This window comes from Lactuca saligna, chromosome 8, assembly GCF_052625555.1.
Source record: "Lactuca saligna cultivar CGN05327 chromosome 8, ASM5262555v1, whole genome shotgun sequence".
Classification (NCBI taxonomy): Eukaryota; Viridiplantae; Streptophyta; class Magnoliopsida; order Asterales; family Asteraceae; genus Lactuca; species Lactuca saligna.
Window position 1 is genome coordinate 14,545,118 of NC_136424.1, and position 21,653 is coordinate 14,566,770.

Here is a 21,653-nt window from a genome sequence, read left to right on the forward strand (position 1 = left end):
AAATTATGACCGCTTCCCCTTTATTTGATATCTTCTTCCCCCGCCAATGCTCCGGTATATCATTACTCCCCTTTTTGATTTACTTTTTTACGATCTTCATCAAAGGTTCAGGAAACGGCTGCTTAGTCCGCCTCTTTTTTCCTTCCATTTTGGGACACCAACCTCCTCCTTCTCCACAGCACCACTCCCTCCAATCCAATCATATTCAATGTTTTTCGTTTTCTTTTACTTATGATTACGAACTCAATTTTTACATGACGTCTTACATGGATTTCTCTCAAATCCAATCATTACACCCACTCGTGCGACTCTTTCTTGTTTCTGGTGTTGGTCTATGTCTATTATTGAAAAAAAACAGATGGGAAGAAGACAAGATTGAATCACGTAAATTATTTCTTTTTCATCTCTAATCAACAATTCGGAAGTTTGAGTTATTTTACTCTAATTTTCCCTGATTAGGGTTTTCAGTTTCACCATAACAGTTGATTAGTCCGAAAATTTTGGTGTTATTTCACTTAAATATATGCTTATGAGTGATGATATGCATGCCTTTTAAGAAAAGTATTATGTGACCAGATATATTAATGAATAATGTTTATGAGGAGACAGGGCGATGTGTAAGTTGTTGATTACAAACATAGGTGATTAGGGTGTGTGTTTGAATCATTTTAGATGTGTGCTAATTCATAAATGAATGTGCATAATGGTGACAGTTGCAATGCTAATATCCTTCTCAATAATTGCACAATCGTAAGTTTACGAACTTTCTTTGGTTTTTGCATATTATTTTCAAATCAAATTCTTTCTTTCTTGTTTTCTTGTTTTGAAAAGGTGGGAGGGGACACATGGCATATTTGGCTATCAAACTTCTCTCTCTATAGTTGTTGAATCTTCTGATTGTGATGGGAGGGACCTCTGATGTGTTAAAAAAAATGATAGATGATTCAGGATTCATGCTAGAAATGGTGAGATTTCTTGATGCTAAGTCAGTTGGGTCACAAAAAGTGGCAGGAGAGTATTCGGCCCCTGACTTTTATTTGTCCATGAGTGTTCATCTCTATTTTGAAACCAAGTATCTAAAGTTCTAATGGCTTATCTTAATTGTCGTGAACCCAAGACAGAAAAAAATGGAGGAGCAAAAAGAAGATACATGCATCTGTATGTCTTTTATGCTTCTTTTTTCATATTTAGTATTGCTTAATGTACATCAAATAATGATACCATACCACTTACATTTTTGTGTTACAGATTAATGACACTTCTTTTTCTCCTTTTGCTTTTAACAAAGCCATATCCGAATATAGTCAAAAAGGTGTTATGTTTTTGGCTTTTTACACTTATATATCTTTTATCAATAAATAAATATATATATATATATATATATATATATATATATATATATATATATATATATATATATATATATATATATATATATATATATATATATATATATATATATATATAAAGACCCTTTTGATGAGGAGCCACCAAAATCACATTCACATGCTTGTAACAGTGCCACATAACCTATACCCTAATCGACACAATACACCAATACGTTTTATCATTACGTCGGCTCAGACCTTCTCATGTCCACATAATTAAATCGTCATCCACAGCCGCTTCCTAATCGGTAAGTACCGGTCATTTTTTCCTCCCATCTATAAATATCAGTCCTCGTCGGGCATGTTCATCTTCTTTCGTATGGGATTGTCTTTCACTCATTGACATGTATCGATCCCGGCCGAGTATTTATTTATTTATTTATTTGTTTCTGAAATTAAGGCTTTTGGTTACTAAAACCACGCTCATATGTTCTTCCTTGTCATCGTATTGTCAATGATTTTTTTTCTTTTCTTGGTTTATTGTTCATTCAGGGAAGATATTTATAGGCTTACATGTCATCGTATTGTCAATTGAATAGTTCTACAATCGATTGTCAATTGAACAGTTCGCATTTTTATGATCGGCTTCAACTTTTAGAAGCGATTTGGGTTTCTACAATCGATCTTCTAGGCACCGCCTCAACATGGAATGCCTCTTATAATTCTCAAAGGCGAAGATTGGCAAAACTAACCCTATTGAGATTGAGGAAGAATCAAATTCATGCCTCGTTCTTCACTTTGGCATTACCGGTTCACTTCTCCTCACCAGGTTTCTTCCACTGATTCCCAATCCAATATGTTTTTGTTTTCAGCATCTTTAAAATTTGTTTTTTTTGTTTTCTTCTCATTGATGCCTGGAATTTTATTTCTTACAGGGAAATTGCTTTCATGTGTTTTAAACGAGGCAGGTGAATTTTTTCAAAGAAATTACCAATTCAAAATAAATAATCAAATAAAGGTCTTAGCTTGGTGTAGTTATATATTTGCCAAGAATGACTAATTATATTTGCATGATTTTCTTCAACTTTTTAGATTAATGAACGGTTGCAGTATCTGATATTTATGTTTGCTTTGAAGGAAATAAGTATTCTCATGCATATTCATTTTCTAGAATTATAGAGGGTGGTTATGCTTGTTGTCTCATAAAGTAAAAGAGATTTAAACACGATTTTCTTCCAGAATTTGTTCCAAGTTGTGGTTTTAAAATCTTACTTGGTAAAACCATAATTTGTCGTTCCTAAATATAAGTAATCTTTGCATTTCAAGGGTTGTTATATTTCTTTATTATTATCTTTTAGTGTTAAAAACTCTCACTTTTGCCAACACTATAGAAGGACTAAAGTAACCCCGATATGGTTTTTCTTTGTTGTAAAATATGTTTTTCATGTATGCTATGAATTGGTGGTTGAGGTTTCAGTTGGTCTTCCACTTTCAACTTATACAGGTATGCAAAGCAGATGAAATATTTTGTCCCATCAGTCAATTTGTGATTTCTTCTACAATTTAATGTTTGTATCTTTTTATGAAAATTTTTGTGTTTGTATCATTTGAAATTAAAAGCGAAAGTTTATCTAATTATATTGTTTAGGTGGTTTCTTTTGCAATTTTTTGTGGATATGTTGAATTCAATATTGATTTTGATTGGATTTGTAGGGGATTGAAGACATCCTCTGTACATTTGCCTCTTCCATTTTAGGGTTTTTGAGGTAATATCTATTGCCTCCACTTATATTTTCCCTAATCTCTCATAATTATCAACTTTCATTTTTAATTTAGCTTTAGAAGGTAAACTTTAGTAATATTGTAAGCTATTTCCAAACGTCATGTTCAACAGCCTCAAGAAAACTATTTTTTAGATGGCATCTAAATTTAGATTTGTTAAACTATTTTTTACGTTTTCTGATTTGTTTCAACGTGTATTGGCTTCTTGAAATATAATTACGCCTACAGTTGTCGACACATTAGATTCCATTGAGAAATTGACAAAATTATCAAACTTGTTACTTTTCATTCTAGGGGTGCTTGTTTTCCGTTCAATAACCGAAAGGAATGGAAATTGCAATATAGCCCATTTTAGTTCATCTAATAATTCTTAATAATGACATGAACCTTTTTCATGATAATATAATCTAAATTACAATTCCATATTTTACAAAGTAAGGTTTGCTGATGAAAAAGAAAGAACAATTTAAAATAAAACAAATGGCACGTATTCTTTAACCAGCCGCATGTGAATTGGTGTTGCAACCCTTAAAAATGCACCTACTTAACAACAATATAGCCAATATTATATTGGACACCTAACCAGGTGATGCTTTGTGTCCAGAAACATTGATAACATAATCCCCCTTATGATATATGATGGTCTTTAAACTCTAATATTAGATAACTAGACTTTATAATTACAAAATTGAGAAAAACTGCAAGTAATATTACTTTTACTCTTCTCACCAGTCCATATGAAGTGAAGGTAATCAACATTAACTAATCTCATTTAGAGACATGTACTTCCTTATTTATTTATTTTAGCATTTTATTTATTTTCAATCTTATTACATCATTGTTTTTTTTCTTATTAAGGACATTCGAAAAATCTACCCAATCATTGTAGTTTCGAGTTTTATTTATCTTATTATAGCATCATGCTTACATTTCTTTCTATTATGTTAAACATTTATCTGTATATTAGTGAAATGTACTTTCATTTCATATTGTTTGTTATAATACTATCATTTCATTCTATTTCAACATTGCAATGCATTGCATTAGTGACGAGAATCTTAAAATGTAAGAATTTTATTCAATTTGATTCCAAAATATTCATTTCCGAGTTAAATCTTATCTCTCTTTTTTGCAGGGTGAGACAAAATTACTCAGCCTTATACACTTTATTATTTTTTATCATATGAGGCGTCCAGGAGCACATCTCCCCTTTCATACTTCATCAAGAGAGCTTCTAATAATAGCATTGTTCTTACATTTTTTTCAAAAAAATCAAAAGAAAAACTATGCATGAAAGTTCATTGCTATTTTTATGCATTTAGCCTTAAAAAACTCTTCAAGAAAGAACACCGCAATGTATTTGTTTAAATATGGTTTGTCAGTATTATCTTATGGTTTTTCTAAAAAATACCGAAAATACAATTCAAAGATCGTGCTTAGCACGGGCCTTAAACTTTTCTACTATATATATATATATATATATATATATATATATATATATATATATATATATATATATATATATATATATATATATATATATATATATTAAAATAAAAATATATTTGGAGAATTATGGATTTAGGATATTAGTAAACGAGCTTCTTAACAAGCTCGAACCGAGCTTAAGCTTATTTAGGCACGTCAGATAAAAAATGAGTCAAGCCCAAGCCCGAGCCAAGTTTGTATAATTCTTTACGAGCTCGAGCCGAGCTCAGTACAACAAAGTTCGAATCAAGCTGAGCTCGAGCTTGAGCCTCATATAACTTAAACGAGCCCGAGCCTAGACAGGTTCGGGCTCGGCTCAACTCGTTTGCACCCCTACCTAAGAACTTAGCCTTCTTCCTAAACAACATTTATTAAAAAAGAAAAAAAAATACACATCATTCCACTCCACTCCTAGCAATTAATAGATTCGTTGAATTTTGTTTTATTTTCACAAAAAAAAAATGTTTTTTTTTCATATACATATAACATATGTGCATAAGAATTTAAAAACACTCAGAACCGCACTTAAAATGAGATTTTTTTCTACACAACATGTAAATAAATACACACTATTCAACTACTCTCCTAACGATTAATAGATAAACTGAACTTTTATTTTGGTCAAAAAGCGTTTTTTATATACATATAACGTATGTGCATATGCACATACATTATATATGTTAAAAAAAATTGCAAAAAAAAATAATATATAAACGAAACTTATATGTATGTTTGATGTTTAGTTTTTGGTACATATGATGTATATGTGTGCACAAATGGATATGCATATGCACATATGTTATATATATATGAAAAAAAAACATTTTTTTTTTTGTGAAAATAAAACAAAATTCAACGAATCTATTAATTGCTAGGAGTGGAGTGGAATGATGTGTATTTTTTTTTTCTTTTTTAATAAATGTTGTTTAGGAAGAAGGCTAAGTTCTTAGGTAGGGGTGCAAACGAGTTGAGCCGAGCCCGAGCCTGTCTAGGCTCGGGCTCGTTTAAGTTATATGAGGCTCGAGCTCGAGCTCAGCTCGATTCGAACTTTGTTGTACTGAGCTCGGCTCGAGCTCGTAAAGAATTATACAAACTTGGCTCGGGTTCGGGGTTGATTTAATTTTAAAATTTTCGAAATTTCACTATTATCTTTCTCTTATATCCCATATTTTTGTCAAACACCTATTAGGTTATATTTAGTGTAGTTGAAAATGAAAATTAAATAAGATGAAGATAAATGTCTAATTTATAAAAATCATGGAAGTAAATCAATTTAGAAGTTAAATTATAAGAACATTGGACAATTATAATGTCTTATATGATACAAAACGATGTTGTATGGTGAGTTTTGGTACCTAAATCTATATACCCTTAAGGATATATTCACTTTTCTCATATATATATATATATATATATATATATATATATATATATATATATATATATATATATATATATATATATATATATATATATATATATATAGGGAAAAGTGAATATACCCTTAAGGGTATATAAGCTTAGCTACTCAAACTCATCATATTACGTCGTTTTGTATCATATATATACATTGTAATTGTCTAATGTTCTTATAATTCAACTTCTAACTTGATATCATTCAAAGATTTTTATAAATTTCACATTTATTTTCCTTTTACATAATTTTCATTTCCAACTATAATATATATAGCCTAATTGATGTTCGTCAAAAAGATGTGATGTAAAAGGTAGATAATAATGAAATTTTGACAATCTTGAAAGTAAATCAAGTTAAGGATTGAAATTGAAGAACATTATAATAAATATATTAAACAAAATGACGTATTATGATGAGTTTGGGTACCTAAGCTTATATACCCTTAAGGGTATATTCACTTTTCCCATATATATATATATATATATATATATATATATATATATATATATATATATATATATATAAGAGAGAGAGAGAGAGAGAGAGAGAAAATTGAGAACCAATAAGAATCAGTTTTTCAAAAAAAAAAAAATCTCTCAAAACACCTCCATCGGCACCTAAACAGCTCGTCTAGGTCAATCGTAGTTTTAAAATCATGAAAAAAAACAAACAAACAAAATTCTTATTCTTTAAATGTGCATATATGCATATTTTGTGTTTTTCAAATATAAATATATGTAAAAATACGTTTGAATAGACAAAAAAAACTTATAGGAAGTGCGATGACTAATCTTGTCTATATGATTAAAGAAATTAGAGGTCGAGATTCAATTTTATTTATTATCAAAATCTCATTAACATAATATGACATTTTGATAACAATTTGCGAGGTTTTGAAAATTACTAAGAGATACTGAATGTTTAATACGTAAAGTGGGTACGTAAAAAAAAAAGGAAAATTGCCTAAAAAGGCTCTTCTAGCGGTCTACACATGGCCTTCTTTGGTTGCACCAAGTGTCATTTGTCTATTGATTAGTGGGTCTTTTATCATTAATTTTATTTTCGACTATATTATTTTTCTCTTTGTAATTTTTTTTAAATACAATGTTTTTAAATTTTAATTTTCTAGAAAATGAGCATAGTGATGAATATATATATATATATATATATATATATATATATATATATATATATATATATATATATATATATATATATTAATTTTTTATTATTATAAAAACCAAACAATCTCTAAAAAATTGTGAAATTTTGAGGGATGCTTCTCTAAATCAAAAATTCTTTTAAAATGCAGTCATATATCATATATTATCAACCTTTTGAAAAGAAATTTTTAAAAAATAAGATTGTTTAGCTATCACATCTTATTTTACAAGATTACACGTTTTTTTTAAATAAAATAATATTAAAAGTTATATGATTCAAAATGAGATGAGTCAAAATAGTTATATGATCCTTAAAAATTATGATTCAATATGTTTAAGATGGTTAATTTGTTATAATCTAAAACTACTATGATCCACATATATTATATATTATGATCTTTATATGATTCGATATTAAATGATTTAAAGTTTGTAATTATCTAACATTTATTATGACCAAAAAGTTGATTTTTTTTTTGAAACAACAAACTAACTAATATACTCCTAAATAACCATCTATGTCTCCACCGAAACTTGAACCTCTGACCTCTTATATTAAATGATCACTCCATACCGCTAGTTCATTGACCCTTTGGTATCAAAATATTATGATCCAAAAACTTGATTTAACTGAAAATATTATGATCCAAAATTATTTTATGCAAAAGTATATGATCCAAAAATATTATCCAAATACTAAGATTCAATATAATATAATATAAAATGTTATGATTATTGATTATAAAAAAACATAAGAAACTTCAAAGGTTTACTGAAAACAGTAAAATATAAAAAATAAATAAATAAGTGAAGAAAACCATAAAAAACCGAGTTTAGTTTTATTTAAAAACTTAATATTTAAAAAAAAAAGATTATATCATTGAATTCATATTACATTCCATTATGGATGAATGTTTGGACCAAAAACCAGAACCGAAATCGAAACCTAAATAACCCAAACCCAATTAGGATCGAATAAGTTACCTGGGTCAATTCTCAAGTATTTATATCAGCCTTATTCGACTCTTGGATTATTCGGTGCAGGTTACTGAAATAACCGTTTAATCGGGCCAAAAGGATTGACCTGAAAATTGAATTGTCACTTGCTCAATCACCTCTTGGCTCTTGTTTGCATTAGTTGCATATTGTTGTACCCACCCAATACTAATTATAGTTTCAAAAAAACTACTAAAATTGAACTCCATCGTTACCCTAGTGGTCCATAATCGAACTCATGGATACCTAATCGGATTGATTGATTCACCGTCAACCTTACTTGATTGATTCACAAAAAAAAAAAAAAAAAAAAAAAAAAAAAAACACCAACAACAACACTTCTCCTCCTCCTTGCTTCCTACTATGATCTAACACAAACAAACATCTATTGTGAAATCGAAATCCATTATAGTTTCAAGAAATCGAACTTCATTCTTCATCTCCAAGGAATCATTCAAGTCATGGAAAATTAGGTTCCAAGTCAAAAAAAAAAAACTCAAGTAAGCATCGTATCTTAATCTATTACTCGAATATTATTCTTTCAATGTGTTATTATGTGATGTTACTCATTGAAATTTGAATATTTTATGTTGATGTATAAAATTTCATTGCTTTTATATCATATTAAATACAATATGTTATGTTAAAATTGTTAATCTATTTCAATGTATTATGTGATTTTAAGTCATTATCTTATTGTAATTTAGATTAATAAATATATTTTGATGTTAAAGAACATATATTGATATTTTATTATATTAAAATCATTGTGTTATTTTGTTTTAGATTGTTGATGAAGATTTCTTTGTTGATAACACTCAAAACGACAACAAAGACGAAACAAGTCAAACAGAAAACATGAATAAATGGAAATATGCCATAAGGGCAGCTTGTTGGGTCGATAATGATGAAGTTAATGTTGACAACTTTAAACATAGCAAATGCAAATGGTGTTTCACTTTGCTCGAAACCAACTCCAATGAAACGGTACTTCTAGTATGATTAGACATTCGAACAGATGTTAGATGTAAAAAGAACCCAAAAAAAATTTAGGAAAAAATTAGAAAAGCAAATCACTTTAAATTAAAAAAATAACGAGGAGAGTAGTATTGACACGTCGAAGCATGATGAGCAAAGAATAATAAAAAGTTTTGTTAAACTTATTTGTTGTTGGATAATTATTGTTCAACTTTGTAGAGAATTAATCATTTATTGAGTATACTAATGCATTAAACGGGAAAATGGTTTTTCCATGTAGAACCACAATTTCCAAAAGGGTCGCCAATTACTTTATTGAAGAAAAACCTAAATTGAATAAGTTCTTTAGTAGTCCCCTAACTAATGTGCATTTGTCCACCAATTTGTGGACAAGTTCATGTTAACGATTGAGCTATATGGAGGTCACGACCCATTTTATTGATAAAGATTGGGTCATGCATAAAAGAGTTGTCAACTTTAAATCTTTAGATAGTCATATGGGAGAATACATTGGGCGCACGTTGTTGACTTGTCTTGAAGAAATCGAATTTCTAACGAAAAAACTATCAAACTTGTATGATGGGGGGGGGGGGGGGGGAAACAATTACTGTAACACCCCGGTTTTCAAGTATTTTCAAATTCATCACTTGGATTTAAATTATGTCATTTTGGTCTTTGGATTGGAAGGAAGTAGCCATGAGAATCCCTATTGGAAAGATTGTAATTTTGATGTAGGAAGAGTACGCTAAGCGTACATGTGAATATGCTCAGCGTACTAGGGCGTGCCCTAGTATGTTGGGCGTACACATATGTACGCTAAGCGTACTCATGTCCGAATAAAACCCTAAGTTTCAGGGTTTTAAGGGTATTTATGCATCCTTATGGATCATTTACCTACACCTCTTCAGCCTCCAAATCCATTGAGTCATTTTTGGAAACCCTAGTCCTTTAAGAGTGTTTTTTAGCTAAAAGTGTGTTCTTGGTGTGCATAAAGAAGAAGGAGCTGCATCAAGGAGCTTAAAATTTGAAGCAAGCTCATGGATATTTTATCATTACCTCCTTGGGAAGCTCTAGAAGGTAAAAAGTCTTCACATTGATGCTTTGTTTGCTTGGATCTCATTTTGGTAGCTTTATGTTGTTTTTCTTGTCTCAAAAGTCCCATTTCTATGCATGTTTGGTTTTGGACGTTTTGGGTTGTCCTTTCATACCCTAGGAAGGGTCTTAAACCATAAAAATGAGGTCCCTTTAGCTAGTTTGGCTCCATGTTTCTTGTAGAAGGTCTTAATGGATTAAGACCTTGCATTAAGGACTTTTTGGACGTGAAAAGGTCATAAAGTTGAACTTTATGACCCTGGTATGCTTCTGGACCTTGGATCTGAAGTGTGAGATCAAGTGCTAAAGCCTTTAAGCACTTAATGAAGAAGTAGGATATGCGATGGTACACCCTGAGTAGTCTGAGTAGTCTGGTGTACACCTCGCGTACCGAGTCAGCCACCCCGATGGTGGTTCTCTGTGAAGCCTCATGTATGTTGAGCGTACCTCCAGAGTACTCCCCATGTACTCGCATGGATCAGCCCATGTTGAGTTAAGTCGGTTGGGTTGACTCAGTAGGTTTATGGACTTTGAACAGTTAACTTTAAGTTTGACCAAATTTGGCTACGTTTGACCAAGTTTGACTTTTGAGGGTATTTTGGGTATTATTGGGATTTTGATGGAATTGGTCACTTAGTGGATGTAGGCATTGAGTAGAGAGCTCAGATTCGGAGTCGGGCCTTATCAGTTTTGTTCCACTTGTGAGGTGAGTTTTCCTCACTATACTTTCGGGTCGAAGGAACCAAGGCTAGCCCATTGGTTTGATAACCTGATATTGTTTATATGTTGAGTATAGAATAGATATGCATGCTAGTTTTGATATGCTAGTCTGGTAGATCTATAGGACTACCTGTGACACTGTCTATTTATCTGTATATGATATTATATGTTATATTTCGACATATTGTGTAGGTTGGGTTGAGGTTGTACTGCTCCGTGTTGTAGCCAAAAAACCCTAAAGCAAACCAGATATTAGTTTAGGGTTAGGGATGGTGTGCCAAACTCATAGAATGGGCTCATGAGCATTCCATATACGAGCTGAGGGCCGGGAATGGAATGCCAGACTCATACTAAGGGCTTAGTGGTATTCAGTCCAAGGAATGATCAGGTCGGGGAGCAACCCATAAGTTGTAGGCCTATGGGGCAAGCCATACTTATGTTGTGGGCTCAGGGATAATCCAATCTGTTAGCTGTGGACCCATTGCATGTTGTTATTATATATGTGCTATTTGTATGTGTATTGGTATTTCAGGGGAACTCACTAAGCTTTGGGCTTACAATTTTGGATTATGTTTCAAGTACTTCAGAAGATTGCTAGAAGGAGAAGGCGTGATCGTGCACCTCCTCGAGTTTTAATTTTGGGAAAACTCTAATATTAAACCCGTTATGAAAACTATTTGTAAACAATGATGATTATGGGTTTTTAAAAGTTTAAAATTGTTCATGGATTTTATGGATGTTACAAGTTGGTATCAGGGCCTTGGTTTGAGTGAACTGGAGAACTAAGGAAAATGATTCTTCAAATGGTTTTCAAAATATTCAAGGAGGATGCGATGTGTACGATCAGTCGGAGCCAGTAAGTAAACCTCAAAATACCATACTGTTATTTGATATTGTGATATGTTAGAACAGGACGCTAGCGATAGGCTAGGGATCTGCAGGATTTTGAATGATAGAATTTCCTGATTATATGATGTCTGATAGCTTAGGGTTCTTCTCTAATGGAATTGACATCATTATTGTAGTTGCTTAGCGTATGCATCATGGTCATACATAGCTAAGATTTTATATCCGGATAATGTTTGGTATGGCCTTATTTCCTGTTCTTGTTTGATGAAGGGATTAAGGTAGGATCAGATATTCGACTATCTATAGGATCTAGTGTTATGTATGGCTAGCATACACGAGTGTTGCAGGGTTGGTGGAAGTTTCATAGATTAGTTGTATGGGGTCAGCCGACCAGTTGCATGATGTGTATCCTCTAAGGAGTGAGGATTGAGTGTATGATTATGCTAGAAAGTATTGTTAGGGTGTTATGGTGATCCTCTAAGACAAATACAAGTAGGTGTGGAAGATAGTATGGGCCCGTACTACCAAAAGCACAGGACCTATACGTGTATCAAGGAAGTCACAACCCTTAGGGCTTTATTGGGAGTTGGTTACCCTGATATGATATGTTTGTTATCGGATATCCTCCTAATTTATTTTTAGTATGGTGACTACGCATCGAGTTGAGGCTGGGTCTTCGGGATCAGGAGCTGGCCGTCAGGGTGAGGCAGCTACGTTGGATGACAGGATTAGGGAGATCCGGCAGGAGGAGGTTGTTGCTCATTTCTGAGATCAGTTGTTAAAGATGTTTGGGTCTATCAATACCGCCATGTTTGAGTACTTTGATGAGCATTATGCTTCTTTGTCTGAGACTGTTGCTGCAGCCACTATAGTCATTGCGGATGTAGGGTTGGATTGGGTCGGGGTTTTCAGTATCTGGACTTCGACAATCCGAAGCCCTCAACTTTTGATGGGGTGCAGGACCTGATCATCGTTGTGAGGTGGCTATCTGATGTGGATGGGTGTTTATTCACTTGTTCTTGTCCAGCTGACCAGAAAGTCATGTGCGCTCTGAACCTTCTGAGGACCGGAGCGAAGTATTGGTGGAGGCTTTCTACTAGTCCATATTCTGCTGAGCAGAGGGCTATTGTGTCTTAGGAGCAGTTCTCTGAGATTGTCCGTTCCTAATATGTGCCACTGGTAGAACGTGAGAGGTTGGCCCAAGAGTACCTAGATTTGAGGCAAGGTTCTGAGACGGTGACGAAGATCACCAAGATGTTCACGGAGAGGGGTATGTTTTTTCCTAAGTTTGCTACATCTGAGCAAACTTAGATGACCCATTACTTGATCATGCTCAAGACGGATATCAGACAGTTTGTTTCCACCCATCGCTATGGTACTTTGTTGGAGATGCAGGAGGCCGCCAAGTGGCGTGAGATCGAGACTGATTTGTAGAAGAGGGAGTAAAGGTAGGCCTCGATGTAGTCGCAGCCTACACCAAAGCGGTTTAAGACCGCTGATGTCAGATGTTGGGGACGGAAGGGCCACACATGTGGGAAGTGTAGAAAGGTACATGAGGGTACTTGATTATCGTCTTCTGGGTGCCAAAATTGTGGTCGGTAGGTCCATATGGCAACGAATTGCCGCCAACAAGCCTCAGCACTCAGTTCCATGATTTGTTATCATTACGACCAGGTTGGGTATGTGAAGGCCAATTGCATATCACTTGTTGCTAGGTCGGCGCAGGTTTCAGCATCGGCTACTTTGAGGATCACTGATGGGAGTAAGGGCTGGGTGGAGCCCCCAAGGGCTCAAGGTCGCGCTATCCAGCTTACTGCATAAGAGGCCAGAGCAGCTTCAGATGTTGTGATTGGTACGTTTCTAGTGAACTTTTTGCCAGCTCTAGTGTTGTTTGACTCGAGTGCAAATCGATCTTTTGTGTCTCGATCGTTCAGTAGAGCGTTTGATATGCCCATTGGGGAATTAGAGTGCCCGTTGCGAGTTTCTATCGCCAACGAACACAGGTTTCTGCATCACTAGGATATCAGGGGTTGTATTATGGAGATCTTCGGGGTGTCGTATCCGATCGATTTGATCCTTATCCCCATAGGGGATGTCTGTGTGATTGTGGGAATGGATTGGATGATCCGTTTTGGTGCTATGATTGATTGTGAGGGCCAACGCGCGATAGTTCAAACCCCAAGTAGGGGGAACTAGTTATCTATGGAGAGGGTACCAGGATGGGTTTAGGGTTTTGTTCTGCAGCCAGAGCTCAACAGTATATTCACCACGAGTGTGCGGGTTATCTGGCTTATGTGGTGGATATGCATGTTGGGGATCATATTTCAGTTTCAGAGGTGCTGGTTGTCAGGGAGTTTGTCGATGAGTTTCCGGAGGAGTTACCCGGTGTGCCTCCTGAGAGGCAGGTCGAGTTCAGGATTGACTCCATGCTAGGTGTGGCCCCGATTGCCAAGGTGCCATATCGCTTGGCACCCCATGAGATGCAAGAGTTTTCATCTTAGTTGCAGGAGCTGCTAGGAAAGCAGTTCATCAGACCGAGTAGTTCTCCGTTGGGAGTGCCGATATTGCTCTTCAAGAAGAAGGATGGTTCACACCGGATATGTATTGATTACCTCTAGTTGAACAAGCTAACGGTGAAAAACCGTTATCCCTTTCCATAGATTTATGACCTCTTTAATCAGTTGTAGGGTGCATCTTGGTTCTCTAAGATAGATATGAGGTCTAGGTATCATCAGGTCAGGGTGAGAGAGGAGGACGTGCAGAAAACCGCGTTCCGGAAACGTTATGGATTACGAGTTCGTGGTGATGCCATTTGGGCTCACCAATGCGCCTGTGGTATTTATGGATTTGATGAATCGGGTACTCAGGTTAATGCTCAATCATTCGTTTATTGTATTTATTGATGATATCTTGGTATATTCCAAGACCAGATATGTTTGGATTTCTCAAGAAATTCAGGGTGAAAACTGACATAATATTGACGTCAGCAAAACCTATGGCACATCGTTTTTTTTTACAGAAATATGGGATGTGTACAAACACATAAGGAATTGGGCAGAAGTACCCAATTTTTCTTGACCGGGAAGGATATGATTAAGAATTATGATAAGCATTAGGGTAACCTTGAAAAATTAAATGACTTTTTGTACTTTGCGGTAATACTAGATCCACAATTGAAGTTTGAGTTTCTTCAATAAGCCTTTAAGAAGTTGATTAAGTTGAAGAATACCGAAAAAAAACTCTCCTGTTTAAATCGGAAGTTACTTTGAAGGCTAAGGCCTTAACACGAGATATTGAAAAAAAGATCTGAGAAAATTTTTAATTCTACAAAGCAAATTTCGACAATACCGACTCTTTTCAAAGTCAAACACGTGTTCATGAAGAGATAGTTATGATTGATGGCGAGAATGAATTCATGGGTGATTTAATAGTACAAACGGATTACCCATCGATATCAATAGAAACGAAGTTGACATGATACCTAAACAAGTTGTCACTTAAATACAATCAAGATTTTGATATTCTACTTTGGTGGAAAAAAAAAATGCATCTCTTTACCCTATTTTATCTTGTATAACGAAAGGTAAAACTTTATTTATTTGTATAATTTTTATAATTATATTTTGACACTTTTTTTTGTTTATGTTGATAGATATTTTTGGGACTACAAATTTCTACCATGGCGTCCAAGGCGGCTTTTAGTACAAGCGGGTGGATATTAGACCCATACCTAATAAATTTGTCCGCAAAAATAGTAGAGGCTTTGGTTTGCACCCAAGATTGGGTAAGGAAATCAAGAAAAAACAATTGTGGACAACATTGATGGAGTTTTGAAAGATGATGAGGTCGCAAAAGAGTCGGAAAATGCGATAAACAATAAAGGTGGAAAGGGAAAACAACCAATCAATATTCCCGAATAGTTAATTTGTATTTGGTCATTGTTATTTTGGAAAAAAAAAACTTAAGATTCATATTTAAATTAGGAGATTTAATGCTGACACACCCCAACCTGGCGGTGGAAACGTCGGGCAGCATGACGTTAGGATCTTGGATCACCGAGAAGAATTTCACATGTCATTCATGACATAAATATCACTTCCATTCAACAATCAATAACTTACATGAAGACTTTTGTTTTATTACATTGAGTTTTATCTTGTTAACTATACTCTTTGGTAGACTGCGATTCGCTTCATAATCTTTTGCTGAAAAATCTTTTGTCTCTATTGGTGACCTAGCAATACATGTGAGTTTTGAAAGGTCAACATAATGTTGGTGGGTTCATAGGTTTTGTATTAAAAAAAAATACTTTGTCGAGTTTGTTAGTTTATCACTTGTTGTATTCTAAAATCATGTCAGTATGTATTAAACGGTTTCATAAATATTCTGGTAGTGGGATTCAAATAATTTAGTAACTAGATCTGACGATCCTGTCTTTTTGGATAGAAAGATGTATCATATTAATTTCTTTAATATTTGTTAAAATCTCTAAAATCCTTTGTCTTTATGAGAGAAGTATTATTCTAGTATACTTTTATTGTGTTTCGTGTACTACTATTATTCTCGAGGCTCCCCTTAAAGAATAGTAGATCAAGTTTAACGAGGATAAATCTGAACTTGTTTCCTCGAGTTTGAGTGTACTATCACTACTTGTTTAAATAGCAGTATTTGGTAGTCACCTTTTGTTTAACAATGTTTCGATGAGTTCCTATAATTGATCTATGACTGTTGAGTGTTCCCCGAAAAACCATGACACTTCATCGGACGTCGCAAATGTGTTTAAAAAGTTATGCCTGCTTCAACTTGCCATCAAGTTGTAACTAGCAACCACATGGTGAGAGTGTCAATCTCCCGCTCACTTAAGATTTATTGATTAGAGGCCATTGTTGTGATATCTGCTTTGAGCTTAACGTCGTTTATTGTAGTTTTGTCTGAGTTAAGCCTAAGAATCACAACAAAGAAAGAACCAATTTCAGTTGTCGTCCGGGAGGGGGTCCCGGAACGAGACTCTGACGGTCTAGTCAGTAATTGGATGAGAAAATTAGGGCTTAGCTTAAGAGATATAGAATGAGGTGATCTCTTCTTTTGGAGAAGAAGGACTTCCTTTATACCTGTCATCGGAAGAGCATGTCCCTGACAGTACTTTTTGACTTTTCTGGACCGTCAAGATGTGGAGGTGTCCCATTGGCAGGTCATCCACCGCTAGCGGTTATCTGCTATTGGTGCATAACTACTGAAGAGCAACGCTCTGAGCGCTACACTTGTCACTCTAAGGAGCATCTGGTGCTGTTTTGGCTTCTTGTAAACCGGAGCCTCTTGTTCTGAGTTGGACCTTGGTGCTAGAGCGTAGGGTTCTAGGTGTGAGGCCACAAGAGTGAGGGCCTGGGCCTATCACTTATGATAGGTAGAGACCATTATCTAGGTCATATTTAGATAACCGTCTTGTTATCTTTGATGTGTTCCTAGAAAGATACGTTAACAATCGGGGGCTAGCTAAAAATCTTTCAGTGTGTTGATGAATCGTGTCTCATCTAACTCTTGTTATGGGGGACTCCCCTGGTCAGTCGTGTTGTTATTCTTTATTGTATTTATGAGAGTTACTTATTATATATATTATTTGTATTATACATTTATATAATCAAGTTAATGTGATTTGCATAACCGAGTATTTGGGCAGAGTAACCACTAGGTACTAAACCTATCCAAAGGGTGGCTAAAATAACGACCGGAGTATCAGCGTTTCCTGGCAACTGGCCAACGTAACAACTAGATTTGATATTTTCTATCAGTAGGAATCTGTATAACAACTAGGCATAATCTTACCTTTAAAAGTTGGGCAGGGTATCTAGCGGCATAATATCATCTTAACGTTATGAGTATAAGTATCTAACTGATGTTGTACAGTTAGTAATAATTGTGTAATATTTAGATTTTAACATGTACCCCCCCCCCTACGGAAAAGGTTTAGAAAATGGGGTCGTGAACTTACCTGTGAAGTGTGAAACCATTGATGTAGGGTAGAATTGGGGAGTTCGGGTTCCAAGAGAGTTTCAGGAGTCAGTGGCACAGAAATCGAGAAAGAGTGGGATATGTGTTGAGGTGTGAGAAAGGATCATCCTGAGCTTGCTATATATAGGAAATTTTGAGGTGCACGCCGCACCACTTGTGCGTGAACCACTCATGTGTTAACACATGTCCTCTTCTCATGGTGCCACACCATCCGTATCCTGACGAATCAGGGTGTCAGAGTGCACGTAGCGCGCTGCGCTCAGATGCGCGCGAGATTATTTTATAATGTTTGAAAATTCATAACTCTCACATATGAACTCCATTTTTAACGACTCTTGTATATCTGCGTAGGTCTCGACGTACACTAAAACTTTCCTTTTGGTCGTTTTTGGCTAATTTTGATTTTCGTTTTTAGCACGTATTATATAACCTTTATGATATTATAAAAATCACAACTCTCTCATACAGGTTCCGTTTTAGGCGTTCTTTGTGTCTTAAATCCTACTTTGAGTAGTATTATGTTTCGTCTTTTGATGATTTCTGAAAAAGATCAACCATTCTCTTCGTAGTTTTCCAACGTTGTAAAGTTTAGTATGTGATAGATTTTTATTTCCGATAAAAATCATATCTTTTCCATACCGAATTAAGACTTTCTAAAGTTTATATTTTTTGGTATGCGGTAACTCGTGTGTTCTAAAAATGTTAATCTACTCATAAGATTGCATGGTATTCGTGAACTAAATTTTGAGTCGTAACTAAGATCAAAATTGGATATGCTTGTTTATACATTGTGTGATTTCAGAGTTGTTAAATTAAATGTTGTTGGTAGTGTTAGATTTTTAATGGCGGTTGAGGACATATTTTATGGGTTGAACAAATGTTTATTATTTACATATGAATTATACATTTTTGGAATATAAATTATCAATGTTTAATAAATGATTTTCGGCCTATTTGAAAATGTTGATGCTTCAAAAAAACAATATTATATTTTTTTCTTGAATTAGATAGAGTATGTCCTTATATTTTATGACCGATTTTTCGGTTTTACAGTTTATTTAGGTTATTTGGGTCATTTTGGCTCGATAGAGTACCAAACTATCCGTGTTTTTCAGTTTATTTGGGTTATTCGGTTCATTTCAATTCAAAAGCATAGTGCACATGTTTTTTCGGTCCTTTTGGGTTATTAACCGAACCAAAACCTATATTACCTAAACTGAACTGGTCCCATATTAGTATAATCGGTACAGGTTTCGATTCCAACTTTTCCTCCAATTCGGGTTTCGTGTTATGCAGGTATGGTCTGGTTCAGGTCGGTTCCATCCTGAATAATATTCGTATATTCCATGGAAAATGTGTCTCACTTGGTCTCATCACATCCAAGGACAATGTTTGGAATTCTTGCCCATAACAAAATGGTGGTTGAGGATTGTCATCGCGGTTCCTACCATTTTTTGGGTTTCTACCATATATATATATATATATATATATATATATATATATATATATATATATATATATATATATATATATATATATATATATATATATATATATATATATATATATATATATATATATATGGTAGAAACCCAAAAAATGGTAGGAACCGCGATGACAATCCTCAACCACCATTTTGTTATGGGCAAGAATTCCAAACATTCTCTCTCTCTCTCTCTCTCTCTCTCTATATATATATATATATATATAAAGAGAGAGAGAGAGAGAGAGTGTGTGTGTGTGTATGAGTGAGTGAGTGAGTGAGAGGGGGGTAAGATTATTTGAGAACTCATAGTTTCTCGAGAATCCAATAACTAAAAGTAGAGTGTTAGGTGTAAAAAATAGATGGCTTGGATCAAAGATGACATTTTTGTAATTATAGAGAACATTAGTGGTATCTTAGGGTTTAAAAAAACTTAAGGGTAAATAAGTCATAAGAAATATCATCTACAAATTTGCTAAATTACTTTAATCAATGTTTATTTATATTTGTTTCTTTATCTCATGTATGAGTCCAGCGAGGGCACATTCTTACTCTTCCATCCTCATGAATGACCACTATCTCGTTGTTGATTTTCCTTAAAACGCCATAGATATCTCTTTCCTTAGCCACCATCATATATCGTGAATAGTGGTCATCTACAGTCGCCTCCTCATTCTCACTGTCGTCTTGAGTCACCAGTCTTGTTGTTGTCGATATGACCTAACACATCATTGATGTCTCTCCTTCCTTGGCCGTTATTTTAGATCTGGAATAGAACATCAACCAAACTGGCCTCATCGATTTACTCGTATACAATCATCAAGTATCATTTATCACTATCTATTCGTATTATTCGATATTATACGAATATGGAATTTATTCATATGTGGATCTTTGTGACATAATTTTCTTCTAATTGATGGAATTTTCTAGGTGTGCTCGATTCCTAAGATCTAAATCACAATCATCGTCTTCGTTCTTCCTAAAATCCAAATCACCAATTATCGATCTCTATTGAGGCATCGATTATTTTCTATAGTTGGAGATTGGTTCTAGTATATCAATGGATTTGTCTTCTAATGTAGAACTTGATTATTTTCTTAGGATGTTGTTGATTGGGGATTCAACAACACTAGACTTGAATGAAGGATGCCCTACTTTTGGTATGTATTAATTGATTGTACCTCCTGGTGCATTGTTATTGCATATAGATTGTTTAATACTAGGTAGGTCATTTTACATATACTTATTAATATTTTTCCTTCTTTTCTTAATTATTCTAATTTTTGTTTCAATCTTTAATTATTCTATTTTCGGGTTTAGTTGCTTCCAACAGGGCGAGAAAATGAGTTGTAACTTTGGTAAAATATAACAGGTTTGGATATAAGCGTTTGAAAGTTCGTTGTGATTTGGTCAATTATTCATATGTGAATGTTACTTGGTATATTCACATGTAAATATTACATAATATATTCTTATTTGAATATTACATAATATATCCATATCTGAATATTACATGGCATATGCACATGTAAATATGCTTTTATTTGTTATTCACATAGTAATATGATATATATATATATATATATATATATATATATATATATATATATATATATATATATATTGCGTTTATATGGTATAATTACATTTGAATCTTTAATGATATAATCACATATGAATCTTATATAATATAACCACATGTGAATCTTATGTGTTATTCAAGGTATATTCATATGTTAATCTTTCACTATATAATCACGTGTGAATATCACATGATATATACATATGTTGATATGCATATGATATAACCAGATGTGAATCTTTCATGATATAATTAAATTTGAATATCACATGGTATATTCACATGTGATTTTTTCATGATATAATCACATGTAAATATCACATGACATAATCATATGTGAATCTTACATTATATAATCAAACGTTAATCTCATATGTGAATATTATATTATATAATGTAGGTGAATCTTAAATGATATAATCGCATGTGAATTTCATTTTCACAATAAAATCACATGTGGATATCGCATCATATAATCAAATGTGAATCTTATATGATATAATCACATGTGAATATCACATATGAATCTTTTATTATATAATCACAGGTAAATTTTAAATGATATAATCACATATGAATTGTATATTTGAATCTTCATGATAAAATCACATGAGAATTCCATATTATATAATCACATGTGAATCTTACATGATATAATCACATGTGAATCTTACATGATATATACATATACCTTTTTGTAAGAGCTCTTACATTAATCGTTTTTTTAATATTCTTATAGATTTGGAAGAATTTGTGGAAAATT

The 21,653-nt window shown here is 33.6% G+C and overlaps 2 protein-coding genes across 8 annotated transcripts in view; one reads left to right on the forward strand and one right to left on the reverse strand.

Moving 5' to 3' along the window:
- Positions 1 to 21,653, reverse strand: part of LOC145011000 (protein DA1-related 2-like) — a 28,491-nt gene that overhangs the window by 4,882 nt on the left and 1,956 nt on the right. The window lies entirely within an intron of this gene.
- LOC145011944 (uncharacterized) lies at positions 1,495 to 4,491 on the forward strand. 7 transcript variants are annotated; one of them, XM_078970689.1, is made up of 6 exons: positions 1,495 to 1,636; positions 1,881 to 2,157; positions 2,264 to 2,292; positions 2,806 to 2,832; positions 3,042 to 3,094; positions 4,246 to 4,491. In XM_078970689.1, exons 2-6 carry the CDS (start codon positions 1,902 to 1,904, stop codon positions 4,295 to 4,297), a joined length of 417 nt encoding a protein of 138 aa, XP_078826815.1. In that variant the 5' UTR covers positions 1,495 to 1,636; positions 1,881 to 1,901; the 3' UTR covers positions 4,298 to 4,491. The 7 variants fall into 7 exon arrangements, 6 of the variants coding, with proteins under 6 accessions (XP_078826815.1, XP_078826814.1, XP_078826816.1 ...); XM_078970688.1 differs by lacking the exon at positions 1,495 to 1,636 and adding an exon at positions 1,644 to 1,734; XM_078970690.1 differs by lacking the exon at positions 1,495 to 1,636 and adding an exon at positions 1,650 to 1,751.

What these genes read in the sequence shown, in the direction of transcription:
- LOC145011944 (XM_078970689.1), top strand. Translation starts at nt 1,902, where the DNA reads ATGTCATCGTATTGTCAATTGAATAGTTCTACAATCGATTGTCAATTG. An exon ending in GGTTCACTTCTCCTCACCAG is followed by an intron (nt 2,158 to 2,263) that starts GTTTCTTCCACT and finishes TATTTCTTACAG; the next exon opens with GGAAATTGCTTTCATGTGTT. An exon ending in TTTCATGTGTTTTAAACGAG is followed by an intron (nt 2,293 to 2,805) that starts GCAGGTGAATTT and finishes TTGAGGTTTCAG; the next exon opens with TTGGTCTTCCACTTTCAACT.